The following is a 13,328-nucleotide window of genomic DNA, read 5'->3' on the forward strand; positions in this document are numbered from 1 at the left end:
AAAAAAGTAACATAAATTGGTGAATGGCCAAATTACTGGAGTGTTCTTCACATTCTTTTCATGTAGTGGAGATCTATGGGGAGTGTGAGGTACTAGAAGGCAAGTTCTGAACGTATCTCCAAAAACGTTGAGAGCTCTGTACACCAGTGGATGAAAATTACCACTGTACCTATATCTGCCAAAAGTAACTAAAAATGTGTGCGATTAGTAAGGTTGTACCCATTTACTACAACAAAATGCCTTCTATATCATTGTTTTTTTTATATATGAACGACAAAAACACAAATCTAGAACATTTCTCTGGTAACAGAAAGTAGTAGCACAAGTTAAAGTACATATGCTAGGTTTGTGAAAGACACTTTGGAGACGTTCTTTGTCTATAATTTAGTCTGCGTATACAGTTTTTGCATCATTCTATGTATATTTCCAATTGGGTCTTATATATTAAAATAATGGAATTGTGCTTCAAATTTAAGAACACGGTGAAGACAACCAGACTGATCCGTATCAATCTCTAATAAACACGCATTATATACATATTTATACCTAAATCAAAAAAAATCTCACACGTCCCCTGTACTATTCTAGTGGGATTTTCTAAATATAAGGTATACTGGTATATTTGCTAACTGTATATTCATTCCTGGCCTTTTCACATTAATTGGTATTAGTCAATGTTTATTTTCTAGTTACATTTTTTGCATTGCTCAGGGCACGGGTAAACCGTGCATTAAAATGACCTCAGTGCATAAAGGACATGATATGTGGGGGTTGTCACCGGATTGCACACCCTGCTGTCCTTAAAGGGCTAAATATAATTGCAGCCATGCTGACCCTTCTGGAAATAAAGAATTTGCTCTAATTAGCATGCCTGCTGACGTGTTTTGCTTTTCTCAGCCATATGTATTTACAGCTTGAGGAGCCTTGGATATGCTCTAAGCAATACGTATTTACAGCTTGGGGAGCCTTGGATATTCTCTAAGCAATACGTATTTACAGCTTGGGGAGCCTTGGATATTTTCTCAGCAATACGTATTTACAGCTTGGGGAGCTGTCCGCTATTTTAACTTACTATGGAGACAATTCCCACAATCCCAATAAATTGCTACTTGTACTAAAAGCTAAATACATTTACTTACAAAACGAGGGAATGGGAGACACATGGGTATCTGTATATTCTTACGGTAATCTAGAAGAGCCAAAAGCATTTGCTAATTTATTACAAAATTAGGACTTTTCCCCACTCTGGGTGGTCTTTAAAAACAACAGGCACACCTTGCTGAAAAATGATTAACAAGAAATAAAGAAAATAGAGACGACTACTACACCTTAGCTTCAGTTCTGTTTAAGGCACCATGAAATAGGCGAGGTACTGTGATCCCTGATGTACATTCTTAAATGGCAATGGTGTGTCTAGCCACCTGTTCAAACCCTACACGGATGGGGAGAAGTTCCAATGAGGTGTGCCAGGTACACTGCCTAAAATGTATTACAAAAGCATTCATATTTTTTTTTTCCTCATGTTCTACCTTAGTCACATTAATACAGCAGCTTCTGATGCTGGGGTTAAAATATATACAAGCTCTATTCAAAAAAAGCTTCCTTTAAAGGCACCTTGACCATTGCTTTTTATAGACAAATGGATGATTTCTACCTGAATAAAAAGAGTTGTTGCTCATGTTAATATATCTGTAAAGTTATATTGGTGTGGGACCAGAGCATAACTTGAGATATGGTTGGATTATGGTAGTGACTAGGTATGGAGTGCCATGAGATAAAGGCAAACCTGAGAGGTAACCTAAAATGGTACCATAGCCATTTCTTGTATAATTAAGTAAACAGTAGGCTGGAGTTTAGAGCCACTTTAAAGTGGATGTATTACTGACCTCTGCCATGGAAAACATTTGCATTATTTATTTTCAGTCTTTGGTGTCCTTACCAAATGCAGTCAGAGTAAACTTTTGATGCAGTGTAATTTATCTATAGAGAAAAGCGTAAATGGTATCAGTTAGATCACTTCTACCATGCGTAGGACTTGAAGGCCATTTCTGCCACTCAAGTATTAAACATAGGAGAACTCCTTTACTGTTATTACTTCTGATAACATAAATTAGGTGAAATAATATTCGTACACATGTACATGTTAGACTTGGCATCTTCTGCCACAAGAACCCAAGGAAGCTTTCTTGAACAGCAGCCTCAGAAGTTTCAATATCTTAACACCGGTATCAAAAGCAGCTAAGAACCTGGTTATCAGTTCCCACTTTTAAATACTATGCAGGTTGCTACATTCCTTGCATTCTATAAATTATATTCTTCACATATATTTGTGTATATATATGAATCTATATATATACAGCGTAATAGCAGCAGAATGAACTACTGTTATAAAATAGAGAGTTTCTGGGATAGAAGGGACACTAATTTCTGACATGAGTTCTCATCACTTTTTAGCTCAACTCTTTAACCCCATCTTCCCTGAGTCCCCCCCCCCCCCCCCACAATTTTACAGCTAGGTTGCCAACAATATTCCCTTATTTACATCCTCTTTATGTCTTTTGTTTCTTGATGATCTCAGATGTTTGTGCAAGTGATCTCAGGGGTGAAGAGGTTAAAGAATTATATCACTGTGTGTCCTTTTCTGTTCTGTTTCATACCATCTAGTAGCAGATATGCTCAAGGGCATACAGCATTTGTGCAGTGAGACACAATGCAATATCAGTAGTATCCCAATGGAGGAGCCGAGTATCCGCTTCAAAATCCTCAAAAATGCTGATGTTTCAGAGCATCTAAGAATGCACTTCGGCTACGTGAAATCCAGAGTTTACAAATGTCATTATCAACAGGATGGATACGATTAACGGAACTTGTTTGCGTTGTTTACTGTTAGACAAAAGCCTACTTTTCACTCATATTGTAACTTTAGCGTACCACACCGGTTCATGCAGACTTTTGTAGGACGCAAAAGATGAAGCTTGAATTCTCCTTTGTACAACAGAACAACAGCCAAAACATTTATCATCATACAGTACATATAAATATCTTATTTTACAAAGATACAGGGTCTTTCCCACATATATGTCATGTATACGCTGCACCTTCTTTCTCCAGTGTAAGTGATCAACAGTGCAACTAATAAGTACAATAAACCCAGCAATAAAAGATATATAAAAACAAGGAAAAAAAAAAGAAAAAAACAATAAGAAACAATTCCAGTGACAGTAAGAAACTAAGGATCATGGTAGAATGACCTTATGAAAAAAGTCTTAAAATGCAATATTAAAACCAAGCAAAAAACAATATTGTACACCGTGAAAGGGCAATGAAGCTGTGCTTGGGTTAAGGTTGACAAAATAGTTAAGGTCACAATAGGAAAATTTGACAACAGTCGGTCTTTAGGCATATTCTTTTCTACTGCTGTAATTTCAAGCCCAACATACATATATTTATACACTTCTGTTTTGAAAGCTTTTTATATTCACTAGACTGCAGTGTAGGTATTCCCGGTGGCACTGCACTGCCTGATGGTTTGAGTGCTTGTGACAATGTGCTCGCTGTGTATTTGGTTCAAAACCAGGCTCTGCTGAACACTACCCTCCAGCGATGGCTGCATGCAGCCCACCTGGAACGCTTGACCCAACTCTGTCTTCTCCCTTTTGGCTGGGGGCTCTCCAGAATCATCAAGTTCCTCGTCCATCTCACTCTCCACATCACTGCCTTCATCTGCACAAACAAACAACCATGAAACTAGCACAAAGAGAAAGGGGGAGAGTGTAAGAAACAGAAAAGACTAATCATCTGCACATGTAATAAATGCAATCTTCAAATGTGTATTTAAACATCAAAAATCACTTCTTGTTACGTGCACATGGCCTAAAGGAAACTTTACGATGGTAAAAAGAAAAAGTACAACATAAATGGCCAGTATAATGGACAGATAGGAGAAAGGTTAGGGTTCACATAGGGACAAAGAGAGTAGATGAGATGTGCCACAACTATCAGATCTAAATATCATGCAGTTTGTTGTGATTTGTTGCTTTTTTAAGGTTCTGTTAAATCGAGATATTCTAAAAATGGTTTCCTTTTTTTAGAAAATGTAAGTGCACCACATAAAAATATACATATACAGTGAGAATTGACACTATTTTATTCTTTAGAGACAAGTTCACTATGTTTTAGGTATCATCATTTTAACAAGATGTCTTCCATCCATGAATCTGTTTACACATTTCTGATGATTTTCTGAATGCAAAATCTAAGGACCACTATATATTGCTCTGTTCCTTAAAGGGAACCTGTCACCTGGATTTTGTGTATAGAGCTGAGGACATGGGCTGCTAGATGGCCGCTAGCACGTCCGCAATACTTAGTCCCCATAGCTCTGTGTGCTTTTATTGTGTGAAAAAAACAATTTGATACATATGCAAATTAACATAACAGAGTCATATCTTATTTGTGTGACCAGAGAAGTCATATTTTCAAGCTCTGACTCATCTCAGGTTAATTTGCATGTGTATAAAAAACGATTTGATACATAATAAAAGCACACAGAGCTATGAGGACTGGTTATTGCGGATGTGCCAGCGGCCATCTAGCAACCCATGTCCTCAGCTCTATACACAAAATCCCGGTGACAGGTTCCCTTTAAAACTGTCCTTTAATCTATCCTTTCCTCTTTTATACTTTTGGTCTTGCTCAGCTCATTAAAGGGATTGTGTAGCCAGTACATATTGATGACTTATCCTCAGGATAGGTCATCAATATCTGATCGATGGGCGTCTGACTCCTGCCACCCCCACCAATCAGGTGTTTGAGTCACATGTTACACTGTGCATCGTCTTAGAAGTCTCGGCAGCGCAGTATAATTACTCATGAAGAGGAAGCAGCGCTCTTACAAGCAACGCCTACCTTTTAAACAGCTTATTGGCAGAGTTATAGGAGTTGGACATAATAGAAATAATGTCAATCGATGTTAAAAAAAACTACCACTCTACCACCGATCCCACCTTGTCTCTTTTACTGGCCAGTATATCTGCTTGCTAACAGCTATATCATCTTTTACGACCTTTGTAAACTCAGTGTGGACTAAAAAGAACATCGTTCTGCTACCTCCCATTTCTTCCTGGAACTAACAATGGCCCTTGCTTACTTTTTTTGCTTCTCTTTTTCTAATTAGTAACCTTTTTTTTACATTTTAATATATTGAAAGTATAAAGCTAGAGAGCCATCACTCAGGAAAAACCTAGAAGTTTTTCATGAATGGTAGATCATGGATGTCACTGATGCATCAGACATTATAAGCAGTGGTCCATTTTATCCTGCAAGTGCTCCTGTCTGGATTTTTCTGTATTGGTATAGTAGCAGTTTAGATCAAAGTAATTTTTATTGGTGTTTTCATCATTGATAAAGAAAACATATCTTGCATATATGTATACTAGAACAATAAAAACAAGTAAGTTGTATTGTCAACAATATCTATAAGTAACATTTTTACATGTATCATAGTTAGTTCTGTATACAATAAGTCTCAGTTATATTGATATTCATCAAGTATTATAGTAGCAGTTTAATAAGTCAAGCATCATGGTTTCTATTTTAAGCCAGAAACATAAATCTGAATGGGACTAAACATGCAGAGTGTTACAGATCTCTTGAAAGAGCTCCTCATAAAGACTGGTTAGCAATCTGAAGAAAAGTCTACTAACAGACAGAAGACATGCTAGATGTTTGAAAGCAGATTACCTTTTTCCATATTTCCAGGAGACGTGTCATTTATATCACCAAACTGCAAGAATTCAAAACAAACAGGTTGAATCTCAATCATCTTGAAAACTACAGTAATTGGTATCTAAACTCAAGCTGTTTAGTTACCTCCATATAACCTACCAAACCAGAGGTGCACTAACGGTGGCCGCATGCAATCCAGGCAAAACTGCATTAAACCTGTGATAGGCCTGAGGAGGGAGGTGCATGAGGATGGTGTGTCGGTTTTGCCCAAAGCGATATTTTAACCACTCTTTAACTCCATTCTGCCCCATGTCATTCTATTACATAATGCAGTCTATTGACCATGCCACCTTCTGTGAGAGTCGACTGTAATATACAGTTAAAACGGCTGGATTTGGAGATGGCTTTGATACTGGTTGTTAGATGCCAAGATCTATACCTAAGGACTACCTCTGGGTCTGCCAAGTATGGAAGCCTAGTTGGCTGTATTATAAATGAAACACAGGTATAATGCACTGCATAAGTAGTGCAGTATATCACATGTTGACCTAATAAATATAGTAAAAAAAATGTTTTAGGTGTAATAAAAAGTAACACCAAACCAATAAAACTAAACATTTGGTATAGTTGCATCCATAGCAACCTGTACTATAAAACTAATTTGTTATTTATTCCACATGGTAAAGACTTTAAAAACATAAAGAACAATGCTAAAATCGCTATTTTAATTTATCCTGCCTCACAATTTTTAATTTTTATTGGACCTGTCACCACAAAATGCAGTGCAATCTGCAGGCAATATGTTATAGGGCAGGAGTGGCTGAACAGACTGATATATAGTTTTGTGGGAAAAGATTTAGGAAAACGCACCAGTGACTGACAGCTATCTATATATACACACACACAGAATGCTATCAATCATTGCTAACACCTCCCCTGAGTACAACTATCAGTGACTGACAGATATCTATATATACACACACACAGAATGCTATCAATCATTGATAATACCTCCCCTGAGTACAACTATCAGTGACTGACAGATATCTATATATACACACACACAGAATGCTATCAATCATTGATAACACCTCCCCTGAGTACAACTATCAGTGACTGACAGATATCTATATATACACACACACAGAATGCTATCAATCATTGATAACACCTCCCCTGAGTACAACTATCAGTGACTGACAGTTATCTACAATTGTCAGTGACATTTAGGGTACTTTCACACTTGCGTTAAAGTTTTCCGGTATTGGGTTCCGTCCTCGGGGCTCAATACTGGAAAAAAACTGATCAGTTTCGTCCTAATGCATTCTGCGTTCAGTCCCTCTTACGTTTTTTGGACAGAGAAAATACCGCTGCATGCTGCAGTTTTCTCTCCGGCCCAAAATACTGATCACTTGCTGGAAATGTATTAGCGCCGGATCCGGCATTGAGTGTTCCGGCAAAACAGATCCGGCTTTCCGGTCTGCGCATGTGTAGACCTTTAAAAATGCTAAAAACATTTATACCGGATGCGTTTTTCTGGATGACACCAGAGAGACGGATCCGGTATTGCAATGTATTTTTTAGATGGCTCCACATCCGGACCAGTCTCACAAATGCATCCGTTTGCGTCCAGATTGCCGGCGACAGAACTGCCTGCTGGAATCCTCTGCCGCAAGTGTGAAAGTACCCTTACACAGAAAAGGCTATTAATCCTGCTCTACACTATCTTGCTTTTGGGTGTTGCTGAAGTTGAATTTAAAAAGAATAAAATTCTTTCTTCATTTCTACTACCTTGACACTCTGTTCTAATAATTCCATTTTCTAGCACCATTAAAACCAAAGTAACACAGAAATGTTAAGAATACAACTATACTTTAATAATAGATATGATACATAAAGGGAAAAACTTTAAACAAGTTACATTTCTATTCAGCAATATTATAAAAAGGAGCAGAAAACTATGTAAAACTTTCATCCATGTATTGATAGTGCCATTTTATTGTTCAGCCTCCACAAAGATCTAAGGTACTTAAATTGAATAAGCGGATATGTGTTAACATTTCTCCAAATAAAGTATGTTATTAAGGGATAGAGAAAGTCAAAGCTTGATTGGCATTGTGCTTATTGAGCAAGAATATTAATCAGCTTTTTCTAACAATAAGATGGAAGAACTTCTTTATGGAATGCCATTATCATTTCCCAATAGACTTTGATTACAGTAAAGTTTCATAACTCCCCTTTATATCCCATTATACTTAATTTTCAGTACCCGTTTCCTCAACTACAGATTACTGTTATTTCTGCTCAGAGCTAACAGGAAAATACATGTATGCTGAAAAAACTGTTTGGTATGCATGATGAGTTTTTCTAATAATTTATTTTAAAACATATGGTAATAAACTCACCTCTCCCATGACGGCTATTGGGGATTCACCAGTTGCCTGAGCAACTCTGTGCTCAACTAAATAAAACATGTACTCATCGTAGAGAAGACGAATCAGATGGAAAGAGCCAAAGCTAGCAGCACTGCGCAGGGTTAAGTCACGTATAACCATGGAACTGTTTGAGAAACAAATTGCTTTAAGTGATTGGATAAAAATGTCAAGAAATATCAAAATTGGAAATATTACAAACAATTCTCTAATATAAGCTAGGCAGATAGACAAATAGACAGACGGATGGACAGGCAGACAGATTAACTGGAGTCCACCTGTGGTAAATTCAGTCTATTGGACATGATTTTGAAAGACACAATTCTGTCACGGCAAAAACCAAACCATGAGAAGGAAAGAACTTCCTGTAGAGCTCAGAGGCAGGATTGTGTGGAGTAACAGATCTGGAGAAGTTACAAAAAAATTCTGCTGCACTGAAAGTTCTCAAGAGCACTGTGGCCTTCATAATTCTTAAAGGGAAGACATTTGGAATAACCAAGAATCTTTGTAGAGCTGACCCCACCAAACTAAGTAATCAGGGGAGAAAGGCCTTAATAACACATGTGACCTAGAACCCAAAGACCACTCTGGTTGAGCTCCAAAGATCCTGGGCGCGGATAAGAGAAACTTCCAGACCATCACTGCAGCATTCCACCAATCTGGGCATTATGGTATAGTAGACTAAAAGAGGTCTCTAATCAGTAAAACGGATATGAAAACTCAACTGAAGTTTAAAAAAAAAAAGAACATAGGGGACTCTAAGACTGTAAGAAAGAGGATTCTCTAGTCTGATGAAACCAAGATTGAACTTTCTGGCCTCAATTCTAAGTGTTATGCCTGGAGGAAACCAGGCACTGTTCATCACCTGCCCAATACCATCAATACAGTGGAGCATGGTGGTGGCAGCATCATGCTGAAGGGGTGTTTTTCAGTGGCTGGTAAAGGGAGACTGGTCACAGTTGAGAGAAAGCAAAGTACAGAGATATTCTTAATGGAAACCTGATCCACAGTGCTCTGGTTCTCAGACTGGGCTTAAAGTTCACCTTCCAACAAGACAACGACCCTAAGCACACAGCAAAGACAACACAGGACTGACTTAGGGACAGCTCTGTGAATGTCCTGACTCAGTTAGAGCCCTGACTTGAAACGAACTGATCATCCATGGAAAGACCTTAAAATGGTTGTCCACTGACGGTCCCTATTCAAACTGACAGAGCTTGAGAGGATCTGCAGAGAAGAATGGCAGAAAATCCCCCAAATCAGGTTTGTAAACCTTGTGGCATAATACCCAGGAAGATTGGAACCGGTAATCACTGCCTCAACTAATTGCTGAGTAAAGGGTCTGAATACTTTTGTCAATGCAATATTTTAGTTTTCCCTTTTTAATAAATTAGCAAAAATTCTGAACATTCATTTTGAACATGTTTTCACTTAGGGGCACATTTATTAAGACTGGCGTTTAATATGCCGGTCTTAATATGCCCTATATATACACATGGCGGTGAAGAGGTGCTGTAAGACAGCTTCCTTGCAGTCTTACATTTCGATCATTAAACCAGGCGTTTGACATGATGAATGAGACGGGCCCACTTTTTTAAACTTAGCATGAGTGGGGAGTAGTCGCAGATTGTGCGCAAAGAAACTTTGGCTAGCAATCTGCGCCAGAAATACACCTAATTTAGGCATATTTCTGTTTGATAAATGACCTCCCTAGTCTTTATGAGGTATTGAGTGCAGAACGATGGAGAACAATGTAATTTTGACTTGAGCAAGTGGAGAAGTTGTTAAGGAACATGATGCTGCCTCTATGCTTCTTCCATGGAATATAAAATGCATTTCTATAAAGATAAAGATTTATTTTCAGTGACATCATAGGTTCCAATTTACAGGATCTATAATGAACAGGACAAATCTATTGTGATCTGTTGTCCAGCAGATGCAAATGTATCCTATTGTATTATAATGGGTCAGACATTATGTTGTAGAGGCTTTGTTTGCAGTAGTAGGCTAGTGAGACCAAAACTTAATACAGGGTTAAAAATCAAAAACAGCTCAGGACTTCCACATTCATCTTCTCTGTTATCTTAAACCTATTATATCTCATATTAAGATTAAAACTTAGAAATATATAAAGAAATCTTCTGTGTCCCAGAAGCGGGGACGGACTAGAAATTTAAAGTGGCTGTGGAAAAAAAAATTAAAGTAACCCCTATGTTGTCAACGGGAACAAATTAACAGAAGGCAGGGCAACAGAAGTAGGCAGGGACAATAGAAATAGGCAGGGTCAGCAATACCATAGTGCAGCACAAAATACCACCCCAGCAGAACCAAATACCAAAGCCCAGCACAACCAAAATACCGCCCAGCACAAGATACTGCCACTACTGCGGCAGTATTTAATGGTGTCATCCTCCCGAGGACTGCAATACAGTTGAATTCAGGAGGGCACCTGCGGCGACTGGCGAGAAGCACAAGTACCTGATGGTCCGAGCATTAATTAATGCTGAGAGGATCATTTGTTTCTGAGCAGCAACTGTGAGGAGGGCTTGGGCGGCCACCTGGCATTGGCCCACCGAGAAATTTCCCTGTAGGGTCTCTGCTCAGGCCACCTCTCTGCCCAGGAGATTCACCATGACCTCCTCCTCCTCTCTATCGCATGTCTGGCTGTAAGTCAACTGGCTGGAGCAGCAGCCTCCCCACTGCCTTTTCTGAAGTAGGACTCAAAGATCATTAAGCCCCACTGCTATATTTCTACCCCATTAGTGAAATTAGTCACCAATCAACAGGGTCTGACTAGGGTTCTTTGGGTCCACCAGAGGAAATTAATCTTAGAGCCCAACCCCTATGTCATCAATAAAGTCTAATAGGATTTGAGGCCTAGTGGCAATTTATTGTCTCCAAAGGCAGCTCCAAATGTTTGTTTTCTACTGGACCTTTGGGGGTACACTATGGTATCAGAGCCTGGGCTAACCAGAGAATCCTCCGGTACTCTAGTGGGCCAGTCTATATGCTGCCCGCCAAATATGGAAGTGATCAGAGGGATTTCTACAAGGCTGTTTGTTTGAGGAACATACAGAACATGCTGCAGACTGTCAAATAGTAAGGTAAGATTGCTTTTTCCAATCATTTCTACGTATTATTAATAATAACAATTCATTTTTACATCAGTGCAAAATGTCATATAAGCAAGAAATTAGAGGCCGACTGGTGGAACAGGGATTCTGAACACTTACTTCAAATTCATCACCGGGGGTTTAATCAGGAGAACACAGTGTGATTATAGTATTGCTTATTTTTTTTAAATCTTATTTTTATAAAATTTCAAGAATAAAATACTGAACGGGATTAGACAAGTAGACAATGAACATGTGATCTGACAGATAATGCACTGCCCACAACAAGCACAATACTACGTGGAATAATAATAATAGAGAGATACATGTGTGGGGAAAAAGCCCCCATTAGAGCAGGTCAAATAAATATAGAGCCTCAGATTACACAGTTCCCACAATAGTCCGTAGGGGGGCCTTATTAGACACAATTAACAATAAAAATGGGCAGTAATAATCAGTATAAAAGCAAAAAGGAAGACTACAGAAATAGAAGGAAAGAAAATAAAAAAATTGGGACCATAAGGGGAACAGTAAAAGAGGACACAGAGGCACAGAAGGTCTCTACTGTGATCAGATGCTGTTACTTAATTTAATAAGAACTATCATTCAGTGCAAACATAACATTACATGCAAATATCATTAAAAATGCAAAACAACACTGGAAAAGGAGAGGTATTAAACATTCCTTAGTAATTTAGAAAGGTTTTTCCATAACCACTTTCTATGATGCATGCCCAATAGGTCTTAAAATACACAATGGGTAAAACCATGCTATGACGTGGTAAGTGTGAATGAGCCCTAAAACACATCATGCCAACATTACCTGTAAAATGACCATTTAAGCAAAAACTGGCGAGCTGCCTTAGGAAAGCTGGGCCTTCCTTCATATGGTTTCAGTGCTTGCGTCACCACATTGTCGAGCCAGGCAGCCCACTGCTCCAAAGTGCTTTGCTGCTGAAGAGTCATTTTGAAGTCTGTTTCTAGTCTCTGCACCATGTTGTCATCACACTGGCACACCCAGGAAGCCTGCTCCTATCACAAACCAAGAGCCAGTTACATTTCACGTCACAGGGATTCAATCAAACGTTTCTTGCAAGGTGAGATGTCCTTTTGACAATATGAGCTAAATATGGTGTATTTCGTATACCTAACTATTGGCCATTATACAGGGTGGGCCATTTATATGGATACACCTTAATAAAATGGGAATGGTTGGTGATATTAACTTTGTTTGTGGCACATTAGTATATGTGAGGGGGGAAACTTTTCAAGATGGGTGGTGACCATGGCGGCCATTTTGAAGTCGGATATTTTGAATCCAACTTTTGTTTTTTCAATAGGAAGAGGGTCATGTGACACAATAAACTTATTGGGAATTTCACAAGAAAAACAATGGTGTGCTGCCCATTGTGTTGGATTGTCAATGCAACCCTCTTCTCCCACTCTTCACACACTGATAGCAACACCAGAGGAGAAATTCTAGCACAGGCTTCCAGTATCCGTAGTTTCAGGTGCTGCACATCTCGTGCATATGCTGTGAAGATACGAGATGTGCAGCACCTGAAACTACGGATACTGGAAGCCTGTGCTAGCATTTCTCCTGCGGTGTTGCTATCAGTGTGTGAAGAGTGGGAGAAGAGGGTTGCATTGACAATCCAACACAATGGGCAGCACATTGAACATATTTTATAACTGGTCAGAAACTTAAAAAAAATAACTCATGAAAGAATAAAGTTACGTTAAAACCAAAACCACACCATTGTTTTTCTTGTGAAATTCCCAATAAGTTTGATGTGTCACATGACCCTCTTCCTATTGAAAAAACAAAAGTTGGATTCAAAATGGCCGACTTCCAAATGGCTGCCATGGTCACCACCCATCTTGAAAAGTTTCCCCCCTCACATATACTAATGTGCCACAAACAGGAAGTTAATATTACCAACCATTCCCATTTTATTAAGCTCATCAAGAGAATGCCAAGAGTGTGCAAAGCAGTAATCAAAGCAAAAGGTGGCTACTTTGAAGAACCTAGAATATGACATATTTTCAGTTGTTT

At 38.6% G+C, this 13,328-nt stretch overlaps 1 protein-coding gene across 6 annotated transcripts in view; it reads right to left on the reverse strand.

The window, feature by feature from the left end:
- Positions 1 to 2,527: 2,527 nt before the first annotated feature.
- Positions 2,528 to 13,328, reverse strand: part of RFX3 (regulatory factor X3) — a 224,251-nt gene continuing 213,450 nt past the window's right edge. For 5 of the 6 annotated variants that reach the window (XM_044286847.1, XM_044286829.1, XM_044286838.1 and 2 more), the window contains 4 exons: positions 12,096 to 12,304; positions 8,133 to 8,286; positions 5,743 to 5,785; positions 2,528 to 3,747 (listed from right to left, as the gene is read on the reverse strand). In XM_044286847.1, the coding sequence (XP_044142782.1) occupies positions 3,482 to 3,747; positions 5,743 to 5,785; positions 8,133 to 8,286; positions 12,096 to 12,304 (672 nt within the window). In that variant the 3' untranslated portion in view covers positions 2,528 to 3,481. The remainder of the gene's footprint in view (positions 3,748 to 5,742; positions 5,786 to 8,132; positions 8,287 to 12,095; positions 12,305 to 13,328) is intronic. The other variant, XM_044286823.1, reaches the window with a different exon arrangement.

The sequence above is a fragment of the Bufo gargarizans genome, chromosome 1, assembly GCF_014858855.1.
Source record: "Bufo gargarizans isolate SCDJY-AF-19 chromosome 1, ASM1485885v1, whole genome shotgun sequence".
NCBI lineage: Eukaryota > Metazoa > Chordata > Amphibia > Anura > Bufonidae > Bufo > Bufo gargarizans.